Source organism: Saimiri boliviensis, chromosome 3 (assembly GCF_048565385.1).
Source record: "Saimiri boliviensis isolate mSaiBol1 chromosome 3, mSaiBol1.pri, whole genome shotgun sequence".
Classification (NCBI taxonomy): Eukaryota; Metazoa; Chordata; class Mammalia; order Primates; family Cebidae; genus Saimiri; species Saimiri boliviensis.
Window position 1 is genome coordinate 160,477,358 of NC_133451.1, and position 13,381 is coordinate 160,490,738.

Here is a 13,381-nt window from a genome sequence, read left to right on the forward strand (position 1 = left end):
ATATTCATATTTTACCAGAAGATAAATATTAGATTTTCCTGAGTTTTTATTAGAATTCAACTTTGGTAAAATTTGAATACTAAATTATGCCATGTTACCATAAAATTATTTAAGGTTGCTCAAAGGAATGTTACGGGATTTTTGTTTGTTTGTTTGAGATGGAATTTTTGCTCTGTCTGTCACCCAGGCTGGAGTGCAATGGCGTGATCTCAGCTCACTGCAACCTCTGCCTCCTGGGTTCAAGCAATTCTCCTGCCTCAGTCTCCTGAGGAACTGGGATTACAGGCATCTACCATCATGCCCAGCCAATTTTTGTATTTTTGTAGAGACAGGGTTTCACCATGTTGGCCAGATTGGTCTTGAACTCCTACCCTCAAGGTGATCTGCCTGCCTCGGTCTCCCAAAGTGCTGGGATTACAGGCGTGAACCATTGTGCCCAGCCTGAATGCTATATTTTAAAATATTATAGTTCATTTGGAATTTTGACGTAAGTATCTTTCCGACATAGACTGTCCAGAAGATACATTACAATTCATGAACTATTTCATATTACACAGTGAAATCCCAATTTTGTGGTCTAAAAACCATGTCACTAGAAACAGATCTTAAACAGTCTTAAAACTGTTCTTTAAGGAAAAAGAATGCTTGCAGTTCCCTCATTTCATTTACCTGATATATTTTTCTCTACCTCAATAAAACCATATAGTGTGAAAAAGAGACAGAATCATCAGTACTGGGCCAAATGACAATAGGAAAGACAGGTTTCTCCATGTGGATTAATCTATACTTGGCATAGCCTTAAACTTTTCCTGCTTATATGGCAAGAAGATCAAAAATTTAAAATCTGTGCAAATCTTGTAAATCCAGAAATTCTATTTTTAACAACTTATGGCACGAAAATAATCAGAGAAGCAGGCAAGGAAACGTATATAAAGATGCTCATTGTGCCGGGCGCGGTGGCTCAAGCCTGTAATCCCAGCACTTTGGGAGGCCGAGGCAGGTGGATAACGAGGTCGAGAGATGGAGACCATCCTGGTCAACATGGTGAAACCCCGTCTCTACTAAAAATACAAAAAATTAGCTGGGCATTGTGGCACATGTCTGTAATCCCAGCTACTTAGGAGGCTGAGGCAGGAGAATTGCCTGAACCCAGGAGGTGGAGGTTGCGGTGAGCCAAGATCGCGCCACTGCACTCCAGCCTGGGTAACAAGAGTGAAACTCCGTCTCAAAAAAAAAAAAAAAAAAAAAAAAAGATGCTCATTGTAATGTCGTTTATTATATTGAAAAACAATGCGGCCAGGCGCAGTGGCTCACGCCTGTAATCCCAACACTTTGGGAGACCGAGGCGGGTGGATCACGAGGTCTAAAGATCGAGACCATCCTGGTCAACATGATGAAACCCCGTCTCTACTAAATATACAAAAAATTAGCTGGGCATGGTGGTGCGTGCCTGTAATCCCAGCTTCTTGGGAGGCTGAGGCAGGAGAATTGCCTTAACCCGGGAGGCGGAGGTTGCGGTGAGCTGAGATTGTGCCATTGCACTCCAGCCTGGGTACCAAGAGTGAAACTCCATCTCAAAAAAAAAAGAAGAAAAGAAAAACAATGCAACTTAAATGTGCAACACAAGGAATTAGTAAATTATGGCAGAGCCACGGTATGGAATACCAAGCAGCCATTAATGATACCCAACTGCATATTCACTGATATTAATTAAGTCAAAAAAAAAAAAAAAAGAGAGAGAGAATAAGTACAGTTGTATGTGAACACATAGGAGAAAGACTAGAATCTACATAAAATAGTGATTATCTCTTGTTGGTGGAATTACCAATGATCGTTTTTTCTTATTCATATATTCTAATATTTTAATGCAATGAGATAAACTGCTGCCCAAGAATGATAAGGGGAAAGAAAGGAAAAATAAATGTCAATGTGCATCATCTGGGAATTTACAGTATTTCATCACAATGTTATGCTTCAAATCTGACTAGAAATTGTTGAAAAAATATTATGTTGTAAAAATATGCCACTGCAGAGACAAGAAGTCAATTTGTTTCCCCATTCCTGTCATCAATTGGAAAGAACCCTTCCTCAATTACCAACAGATGTTGAGGAGTATTTCTGAGTCTGAGTAAAAGCACACAATTTTCCTCCTTTCTTTATGCTTTGTAGCTTGTATAATTGTCCAGATAAGATAAGGTGGAGAATCTACGAGAAAGGGACACATAGTTCTAGGGATTGAAGTGATGCTACCTAGAAACTGAAAGTTTCTTTTCCTTCTATATCCCTTAGCCTAGAGGTGAAAAAGCTACACATTCACTTAGGCTTTTAAAAAAAAATTTTTTTTTTTGAGACACAGTCTTGCTCTGTCACCCAGGCTGGAGTGCAGTGGTACAATTATAGCTCACTCTAACCTCGATCAGGCAATCCCCAGCCTTAGCCTCCTGAGTAGGTAAGACTATAGGCCCACATCATCATGACCAGATAATGCTTTTTAATGAATGCTTTTAATAAAGCATTGATAAGAGAAAGTATATCTAAGAGTTAAGGCTGGGTGCAGTGGCTCAAGCCTATCTCAGCACTCTGGGAAGCCAAGGCAGGAGGATGACTTGAGCCGAGAAATTTGAGATCAGCCTGGACAGTGTAGTGAAACCCCCATCTCTACAGAAAAATAAAAAATATTTAGCCAAGTATGATGATGTCAGCCTACAGTCCCAGCTACTCAGGAGGCTGAGGTGAGAGGATCACTTGAGCCAGGGAGGTTGAGGCTGCAGTGAGTCAAGACAGCACCACTGCACCCTAGCCTGATTGACAAAGTGAAACTCTGTCAAATAAATAAGTAAATACATAAATAAGCTACACATTTAATGTTTTTTATATTCCCTGAACACCATTTTCATTCCTTTTATTTTTTTGAGATGGTGTTTCACTCTTGTTGCCCAGGCTGGAGTGCAATGGTATGATCTCACTCACTGCAACCTCTGCCTCCCAGGTTCAAGCGATTCTCCTGCCTCGGCTTCCCAAGTAGCTGGGATTACAGATGTCCGCCACCATGCCCAGCTAATCTTTTTAGTATTTTTGGTAGAGACGGGGTTTCACCATGTTGGACAGGCTGGTCTGGAACTCCTGATGTCAGGTGATCCACTCACCTCAGCCTCCCAAAAGTGTGTGATTACAGGCATGAGCCACCATACCCAGACTCATTCCTTATTTATGACTTTCAATAACCCTACGAGATAAGTGTTATTAGTTCTACTTTATAAAGCCTGCTTCAGAGACTAAGTAATTGACATTAGGTCAGTAAGCAGTAGACACAGGGTTCAATCCCAGATCTGTTTAATTCCAAAGTTCTAGTTCTTTCCAATACATGACATGGCTTGCATTTCATTCAGAGGTTATCAACAGAAAAAAATATCAATTTGAAATAATGTCTTAGGGGTAACAAAATAATGGACAGCTGACTACAACTGCTAATCTGGTCTATCAAAGTACTTTTCTGATACTTTGCACTTTACACGTTCATTTATAAGGTTCTGAATGTATTGGAATTCAGTATTCCAATGAACTCACTTAAAAGGTTAAGTAGGTTTTCATTACAGAATAAGCTCTTGACTGAAGAATTTTTCAAACACACATTATGTATCACTGCTATTTTATCATTGCTATTGCAGACAAAAGTCTTAAAAGGAGAAAATACCTACTAACCAGAAGCAGCAAATAGTTTATTATCAACAATGTAGGGGGAAAAAAGTACAGTATTTTGTTCTTTTTATATACAATTAGTTAAAACATAAACTAGAGGGCCAGGCGCGGTGGCTCAAGCCTGTAATCCCAGCACTTTGGGAGGCCGAGACGGGTGGATCACGAGGTCAAGAGATCAAAACCATCCTGGTCAACATGGTGAAACCCTGTCTCTACTAAAAATACAAAACATTAGCTGGGCATGGTGGCGTGTGCCTGTAATCCCAGCTACTCGGGAGGCTGAGGCAGGAGAATTGCCTGAACCCAGGAAGCCGAGGTTGTGGTGAGCCGAGATCGCGCCATTGCGCTCCAGCCTGGGTAACAAGAGTAACTCCGTCTCAAAAAAAAAAAAAAAAAAAAAAAAAAAAAAGTTAACAGGCCAGGCACGGTGGATCATTACTGTAATCTCAGCACTTGGGAGGTTGAGGTGGGCGGATCATTTGAGGTCAGGAGTTCAAGACCAGCCTGGACAACATGGTGAAATCCCATCTCTACTAAAAATACAAAAATTAGCCAGGTGTGGTGGTGGGTGCCTGTAATCCCAGCTACTCAAGAGGGTGAAGCAGGAGAATCACTTGAACCCAGGAGGCGGAGGCTGCAGTGAGGACCACTGCTTTCCATCTAGCCTGGGCAACAAAGTGAGACTCTGGAGACTGTCTCAAAAAACAAAACCTAAAAAACCCACAAACCATTAACAGTGGCCGAGCATGGCGGCTCACACCTATAATCCCAGCACTTTGGGAAAGGAGGCAGGTGGATTCCATGAGACCAGGAGGGTGGGATCATCCTGGCTGACATGGCAAAAGCCCGTCTGTACTAAAAATACAAAAATTAGCTAGGTATGGTGGCACAAGCTTATAATCCCAGCCACTCAGGAGGCTGAGAATCACTAGAACCTGAAAGGCAGAGGTTACAGTGAGCACCATGGCACTCCATTCAGCTGAGGCAACAGACCAAGACTGTCTCAAAAAACAAACAAATAACCATTAACAAGACTGGGCTAAGAGTGACCTCTGTACTCTAATGAAGATCCAAAAAGCCAGTTTTCAACTATTGTATAATTAACCACTTAAGAATCTCAGGTATTTTAGAATATCTATTTATAATCTCAAACTGATATGCTAATTACATATCAATCCTGAGGCGCTTTACTTAGCTAACTATGTAGTTCGTCTAGTTTAAGTTATCACATTTTTTAGTTTCTTCACTTAAAAGTACTTTTGCTTCCTATTATAAAATCAACACATGTACACTGTAAAAATTCAAAACTAAAAAATTAGTTTTTGAGACAGAGTCTCACTCTGTGGCCCAGGATGGAGTGCAGTGGTGCCATCCTGACTCACTGCAACCACCGCCTCCTGGGTTCAATAGATTTCTCCTGTCTCAGTCCCTCAAGTAGCTGGGATTACAGGTGCCTGCCACCATGCCTGGCTAATTTTTTGCATTTTTCAGAACTCCTGACCTCAGGCGATCTGCCCGCCTTGGCCTCCCAAAGTGCTGGGATTACAGGCATGAGTCACCGTGCACGGCCTGAAAGTAAAAATTTAAAAGCCCAAATCTCTCCACTCAGAGATAAGCAGACTTTATACATTCACATAAATGCTTTGGAAACCCATGTGACTGTGTGTGCATACTTGTGTGTTTGCAAAAATGGAACTAAAAATCGTTTGTATTATCTTAAACTATCACATATTGTGACCAAATATTTCCATGACACTAATGGTATCCACAGCATGTATAATTAATCCCCTATTGTTTAACATTTAGGCATTACCTAATTTTTGCAACTCTAAACAATACTTCAGTGAACATCCTTGTACATCCTTATATTCTTAGAAGAATTAAAATATCTTCTAATTCAGCTTTTCCAGTAATTTAGACCTGTCTTGTTATTCCTAATTTCAAATAACATGGTGTTGATATTATAATTTTAATGAACATAACGTACTAATTCATCTTTTTGAACAAAAATTTCTTACCTTGCAATAATAGATTCAATTGGCATGATATCAGGCACATAGTGAGCCATGGGGGAAACAAAGTGTCCATCTAGGATCTTACAATCTGATTGCTCTTCAATCTAAAAGAAAGTAAAAACCAAGGTGTATTCAAGAAAACTAAGATATCTTGGTCTATTATGGATGTTCTTCTAATAAAAAGTTATATTCAATTAAAATCATGTTTTCAGCACCTACTACGTAAACTTTTTGTGCCATTGTACTTTATTTTTAATTATTTTGAGTGCATAATCATTGACTGTATTATAGGGTATATGTGATGTTTTAATATAGGTATAAAAGGTGTAATGATCAAATCAGGGTAACTGGAGTATCCATCACCTGAAGCAGTTATCATTTCTTTGTATTAGGAACATTCCAATTCCACTCTTATTTCAAAATAAACAATAAATTGTTAATTAGTGATACTATTATGCTACCAAAAAATAGATTTTACTGATTCTAACTGTACTTTTGCACCCATTAATCATCTCCACTCTTATCTTTCCCTCCCTGCTACTCTTCTTAACCTCTGATAATCATCAATCAACTCTTCATCTCCATCAGTTTAATTTATATTTAGCTCCCAAATATGAGTGAAAATACATGAAATTTGTCCTTCTGTGCCTGGCTTATTTCACTTAACACAATGTCCTTCAGTTCTATCCATGTTGTTGCAAATGACAGGATTTCATTCCTTTTTATGGTTGAATAATATTTCCTTGAATATTTGTACCACAATTTCTTAACCCATTCATCTGCTGATGGACACTTAGGTTGATTCCGCATCTTGGCTACTATGAATAGTGCTACAATAAACATGGGAATGCTGTTATCTCTTTCATACAGTGATCTCCTTTATTTTACATATATACTCAATGAGGGATTGCTGGGTCATATGGTAGTTCCAGTTTCACCTTTTGAGGAAGTTCCACTGTTCTCCACAGTGGTTGTACTAACTTACATTCCCACCAACAATGTATGAGGTTTCCTCTTTCTCCACATCCTCACCAGCATTCATTATTGCCTGTCTTTTGGATAAAGGTCATTTGAACTAGGCTAAGATGATATATGATTTTAATTTTGATTTGCATTTCTCTGATGATTAGTGATGCTAAGCATTTTTTCATCTACCTGGTTGGCCATGTATATGTCTTCTTTGGAAAAAATGTAAAATGTCTAGTCAGATCTTTTAACCATTTTAAAATCAGACTGTGATTTTTTTCCCTAGTATGTTATTTGAGCTCCTTATATATTCTGGTTCTTAATTCCCTGTCAGATGAGTAGTTTGTAAACATTTTCTCCATCTCAACAGAAAAGAAAGACAGAAAGACGGCGGTGGGGGGGCGGGGGGGAAGGAAGGAAGGAGGGAAGGAAAAACAATTTGGAATTTCACTCTTGTTGCCCAGGCTGGAGTGCAATGGTGCCATCTCTGTTCACCACAACCTCTGCCTCCAGGTTCGAGCCATTCTCCTATCTCAGCCTCCCAAGTAGCTGGGATTACAGGCATGCACCACCACGCCTGGCTAATTTTGTATTTTTTTTTCAGTAGAGATGGGGTTTCTCCATATTGGTCAGGCTGGTCTCGAACTCCTGACCTCGGGTGATCCAGCCGCCTTGGCCTCCAAAAGTGCTGGGATTCTGTAATCTGTGAGCCACTGTGCCTGGCCCACAAATAATGTTCTTTAAATTTGAAATGAAAAATCCATAGTGCACTTATATTTTAGTGTTTATTGTTGTTATACACCAACATGTAATCTGTTCTTGGACATATTTATGTCAAACCACAATTCCTGTAACTGCGTTTCTCTCATTTGAATACCTTATCAATGTGTACTGGATAATCGCTTGAAACCAGATTCTGGCATCTCTCTCGATTTCCAATCATCTTTCTGAATTCAAAGAGTCTATTACGGGAAAGAAGACAAAAAGGAAAAAAATTTACCTTTTATATCACTTACTAGGCATATTATATTTGAGATTAACAGGAATTAAAAATTAGCAAATTCAGTTCATAAGCCATATTAAAATTTAATTTTGATCATTAAAGAAAGAGATTAGGTTGTTTTTCCCCCAAACTGAACCCTTTTTTTTTTTTTCCCAGAAAAATGTGAGGCACGGTAGTGTTCAGAAAGTAATTAATACATATATAAGCCTCAAAATTAAAGGCACCAATACTGAAATTCATTTTCTTTTTTTTCCCCTGAGACAGAGCCTTGGTCTGTCACCCAGGCTAGAGTGCAGTGGTGCGATCTCAGCTCACTACAACCTCTGCCTCCTGGCCTTAAGCAATTCTCCTGCCTCAACCTCCTGAGTAGGCATGTGCCACCATGCTTGGCTAATTTTTGTATTTTTAGTACAGACAGGGTTTCACCATGTTGGCCAGGCTGGTCTTGAACTCCTGACTTCGTGATCCACCCACCTCGGCCTCCCAAAGTGCTGGGATTACAGGCATCAGCCACAGCTCCCAGACGAAAATTCATTTTCTTAAGTCCAAATTTTCCCATGAGCTACAGTGTAATCCAGTTTTAGAGCCATTACAAATTCATGTTACCCAAAAAGACTCAATCCTTGGAAACTACATACAACTCTAATCGGCTTAATAATTACTGAAGTCAAAAATCTAGTCTGTGTTTCTGAGAGCTCTCTATTTAAAAAATCTGAATTATTTTAAAAACAGTACAATTTATGATATGGGCTAAAATTTAAGAGAAATAACTAAAAACAAAAAATAATTACATTTTACATAGTTTAATGTTTAATTTGCTGGATAATTGTTCTATATTTAAGAGTAAGAGATTTTATAACAAAGTTTTAAATGTTCTTTAAAACAACAAATTTGGAACAAGTATTCAGGAAAAAAACTGCTTGCCTTTTGAGATCTTCTGGCCTTCCCCATCCTCTGATAAAAAGTTTTGTTAGGAGAAGTCTCCGGTATAGGATATCTAACTTGCTCACACCCATCAGTAGCAAACAAGCATCTATAAAACAAAATTTAAAATGGCTTTAAAATATTTTATTTTTTTCAGGGGAGCAGGTCAATTTTCTATCCATTTCTTTGACTATCAGGTAAAATTAAAGATTGAGACTAAACCCTTGAATTTATTCCTTTGGAAACAAATACAAGATTTACGGAAAAAAAAGAGCTGGGTTGAAAATAGAGAAGGCGTACAGTCTCGAACTTAATGAAACTGTGAATTCCTCTAGGGTAGGATCTTCTGATCCTCAGTACAGTTGCTGAAATAAGTACCCTCTATTTGCTGGATTCACAACAGCAGGGGATATAAGGTGATAGCGCATTATCTGCCAGGCATCACTATTTTAAGAACTACAAACTCACACACAGGTTCTCCTTAAAGCTACCAACAATTTTGAGGAAGGATTTATTATCCCAATTACACAGACAAGAAAACTGAGGCATAGAGAGTATAGATAATTTATCCAAGGTCAGAAAACCAGTGGGAAACACAGCTGAGAATCAATCCCAGGCACACAGGTGAAGATCTAACTATAACACTCCACTCTCCTCTACTACATTACAGTGAATGCAAAATAATAATTGATCACTGCTACTACTTATATACCATTTATCTATCTTCCCAAATATTTCTTTTTTTTTTTTCTTTTTTTTTTGAGATGGAGTTTTGCTCTTGTTACCCAGGCTGGAGTGCAATGGCGCGATCTCGGCTCACCGCAACCTCCGCCTCCTGGATTCAAGCAATTCTCCTGCCTCAGCCTCCTGAGTTGCTGGGATTACAGGCATGGGCCACCATGTCCAGCTAATTTTTTTTTTTTTTGTATCTTTTTTTTTTTTTTTTTTTTTGAGACGGAGTTTCGCTCTTGTTACCCAGGCTGGAGTGCAATGGCACGATCTCAGCTCACCGCAACCTCCGCCTCCTGGGTTCAGGCAATTCTCCTGCCTCAGCCTCCTGAGTAGCTGGGATTACAGGCACGCACCACCATGCCCAGCTAATTTTTTTGTATTTTTAGTAGAGACGGGGTTTCACCTTGTTGACCAAGATGGTCTCGATCTCTTGACCTTGTGATCCACCCGCCTCGGCCTCCCAAAGTGCTGGGATTACAGGCTTGAGCCACCACGCCCGGCCTTTTATTTGTATCTTTAGTAGAGACGGGGTTTCACCATGTTGACCAGGATGGTCTCGATCTCTTGACCTCGTGATCCACCCGCCTCAGCCTCCCAAAGGGCTGGGATTACAGGCTTGAGCCACTGCGCCTGGCTCTTCCCAAATATTTCTAAAGATTTTTAAGTATCTACCTCTATCTTGTCAAACTGAATGTTACGGTTTTGATTTATGGGCAAAACCTAATTCAGATTCAGGGTTTAGTTCATTTAAATAAATGAAAAATAAAAATCTGCATTTCCCTTTTTTTTCAATTGTTTTATTTTTTCCCTTAGATCTTAGGAAATCTGCATTTGCATCAATGAGCTTAAGAAGTACTTAACCACTGCTTCAGATTTTTTTGAAACCATCCCTTACATATTTTTATTTTTTCATTTTTTAACAACCTGTAAGATCAACTTAATATTCCTCTTTGTTTGCCTAGGTATACAACGTAATCCCCCATCAATTGGGCGGCATTTAACTTGTTTTTACGGTTGTACCAGCAAAACCAAGTCATTCATGTTGCCTCTCATAATTCTCAGTTCTAAGGACAAATATTTACTAGCTAATGTTCTTGTTAGACAAGACAACCTATAGCCAGAGTATAGCATTAAGTGTTTTTTTAATACCACGCATCTCTCTTTTTCTCAGTTTCCATGTGCTATTCAATGACTCTTTGATAAAAGTGTGGTTTTGGCATAATAACGCTTGAAAAAGCAGCCAGGCGCGGTGGCTCAAGCCTGTACTCCCAGCACTTTGGGAGGCCGAGGCGGGTGGATCACGAGGTCGAGAGATTGAGACCATCCTGGTCAACATGGTGAAACCTCGTCTCTACTAAAAATACCAAAAATTAGCTGGGCATGGTGGCGCGTGCCTGTAATCCCAGCTACTCAGGAGGCTGAGGCAGGAGAATTGCCTGAACCTAGGAGGCGGAGGTTGCGGTGAGCCGAGATGGCGCCATTGCACTCCAGCCTGGGTAACAAGAGCGAAATTCCGTCTCAAAAAAAAAAAGTAACGCTTGAAAAAATGTATTGCACATACAGTTTTGTTTTATACTATTTATGTCTACCACAATAAATTAATAAATGTATTACTAGACTCCTATAAATTATCACCCATCCAGTGTTAAGTGCAGTTCACCATAGCTGAACCATCCCTGGGTGGCTTCATAAGTTCCTGAACTTGTAAGAATATGTATCATTTCTGTCATTCTATACACATTTATTAACTATTTATTATATTCCAATAATTATTTTAGGCCCTGTGCCACAAGAATGACCAAGGAATGGTCTTGTTCTCATCAATCTTATATTTTAGTGGAGAGAAAATAATTAAAAATAAAAAACTAACTATCAAAATAAGTAAGAGTAGAAGATAACATAATAAAATAAAATAAGGCAATGTGATAACAACTAGAAGGCTCTTTTGGTAATCAAAAAAAAAAAAATCCTCAGAGGTACCAAAAAGGTAATACAGATGCTCCTGAACCTACAATGGGATTGTATCCCAATAAACTCATCATAAATAAAAAATATCATATGTAGAACATACATTTAATACCCTGACAAACCTACGGTCAAGTCAAAACAATCATAAATCAAACCATCAAAAGTTAAAGACTGTATGTATTTAAGCCAAGTGCTACAAGACAAGGAGCACCAAAGTCTTTAAATTGCAAATCACATTAAAATCATGTAACTCTTGAAATCTATCCATTACTATGTTCCAATGAAATTTGCTGAAAATTATCTACTCAGTGGGTCAAGCACAGGTACAGATAATTCATATAAGGGAAAGGCAAGAAAAAATAACTACATACTCTTCTTTGTTTTTAAATTCAAAAATGCTCACTGTAAAATCTTTAAATTCAATACAAAGGGATGCATAGTAAAAATAGGGAAAATAATCCCCTTCTAATCACTTTTTTTGAGATGGAGTCTCGCTCTGTTACTCAGGCTGGAGAGCAGTGGTGTGATCTCAGCTCACTACAACCTCTGCATCCTTGGTTCAAGCAATTCTCCTGTCTCAGCCTTCCAAATAGTAGGGACTATAGGTACTTGCCACCACACCTGGATAATTTTTGTGTTTTTAGTAGAGATGGGGTTTCACTGTGTTGGCCAGACTGGTCTCGAACTCCTGACCTCGGGTGATCCATCCGCGTCGACCTCTCAAAGTCCCGGGATTACATACGTGAGCCACTGCACCTGGCCCCCTTCCAATCACTTCTAATTTTACTTTTCAGGCATATCTAGTGCTAACAGTATGGATTCTACTCTTTCTGATCTTTTTCTTGTTGATGTTATTTACTCACCTACACACACTGTCTTGCTCTGTTTTGTGTTGCTACAATAGAATAACACAAGCTGGATAATTTATAAAGAAGAGAAATTTACTTCTTAAAATTCTGGAGGCTGGAAGTCCAAGGTTGAGGGGTAAACATTTGGTGAGGACCTTCTTGCTACATCATAACATGTGGAAGGCATCACATGATGAGAGCAATAGAGAATTAAACTCACTTCTTTTTTTGATACAGTCTCGCTCTGTAGCCCATGCTGGAGTGCAGTGGCATGATCTAGGCTCACTGCAATCTCTGCCTCCTGGGTTCAAGCTATTTTCCTGCCTCAGCCTCCGGAGTAGCTGGGACTACAGGTGCACACCACCACACCCAGCTAATTTTTTGTATTTTTAGTAGAAACAGGGTTTCACTGTTTTAGCGAGGATGGTCTCAATCTCTGCACCTCATGATCTGCCAGCCTTGGCCTCCCCAAGTGTTGGGATTACAGGCATGAGCCACCGCACCTGGCCTGAACTTTTATAGCAAGCCCACTCTCTAGATAACTAATTCATTTCCAAAATAATACCATTAATCCATCCATGAGGATAGAGCCCTAATAACCTAATCACTTCTTATTAAGACCTACCTCCCAACACTGTTGTGTTGGAGATTATGTTCCAACATGTGAACTATGAGGGACACATTTAAGCCATTGCACATACTTTTCAAAAAAAAATTACAAAAGTAGGATAAGCATGGTGGCTCACACCTGTAATCCCAGCACTTTGGGAGGCCAGGAGGGCGGATCATGAGGTCAAGAGATCAAGACCATCCTGGCCAACATGGTGAAACCCTGTCACTACTGAAAACACAAAAAATTAGCTGGGCGCAGTGGAGCATGCCTGTAGTCCCACCTGCTCAGCAGGCTGAGGCAGTAGAACTGCTTGAACCTGGGAGGTAGAGGCCGCAGTGAGCCGAGATTGTGCCACCGCACTCCAGCCTGGTGACAGAGCAAGACTCTTGGGGGGGTGGGGAATGGGGGTGGATGGAGGGGAAGGAAGGAAGGGAGGAAAGGAAGAAGTGATGAAAAGCTTCTCCACTTTACTCTGTATATTTTCATATTGTCGTAGTTCTGCCAAAAACATATTACATTACTTTTGTACATTGAACACTGTATTAAATAAATACATTGCCAATGGTTTATTTTATAATGATGTAAATTGCATAATATAAAATATAAAAGTCAT

The 13,381-nt window shown here is 39.5% G+C and overlaps 1 protein-coding gene across 4 annotated transcripts in view; it reads right to left on the reverse strand.

Moving 5' to 3' along the window:
• The window catches only part of ABHD18 (abhydrolase domain containing 18), a 58,808-nt gene that overhangs the window by 33,978 nt on the left and 11,449 nt on the right, over positions 1–13,381 (reverse strand). For 3 of the 4 annotated variants that reach the window (XM_074396923.1, XM_074396922.1, XM_074396921.1), the window contains 3 exons: positions 8,608–8,716; positions 7,558–7,642; positions 5,718–5,818 (listed from right to left, as the gene is read on the reverse strand). In XM_074396923.1, the coding sequence (XP_074253024.1) occupies positions 5,718–5,818; positions 7,558–7,642; positions 8,608–8,699 (278 nt within the window). In that variant the 5' untranslated portion in view covers positions 8,700–8,716. The remainder of the gene's footprint in view (positions 1–5,717; positions 5,819–7,557; positions 7,643–8,607; positions 8,717–13,381) is intronic. The other variant, XM_074396925.1, reaches the window with a different exon arrangement.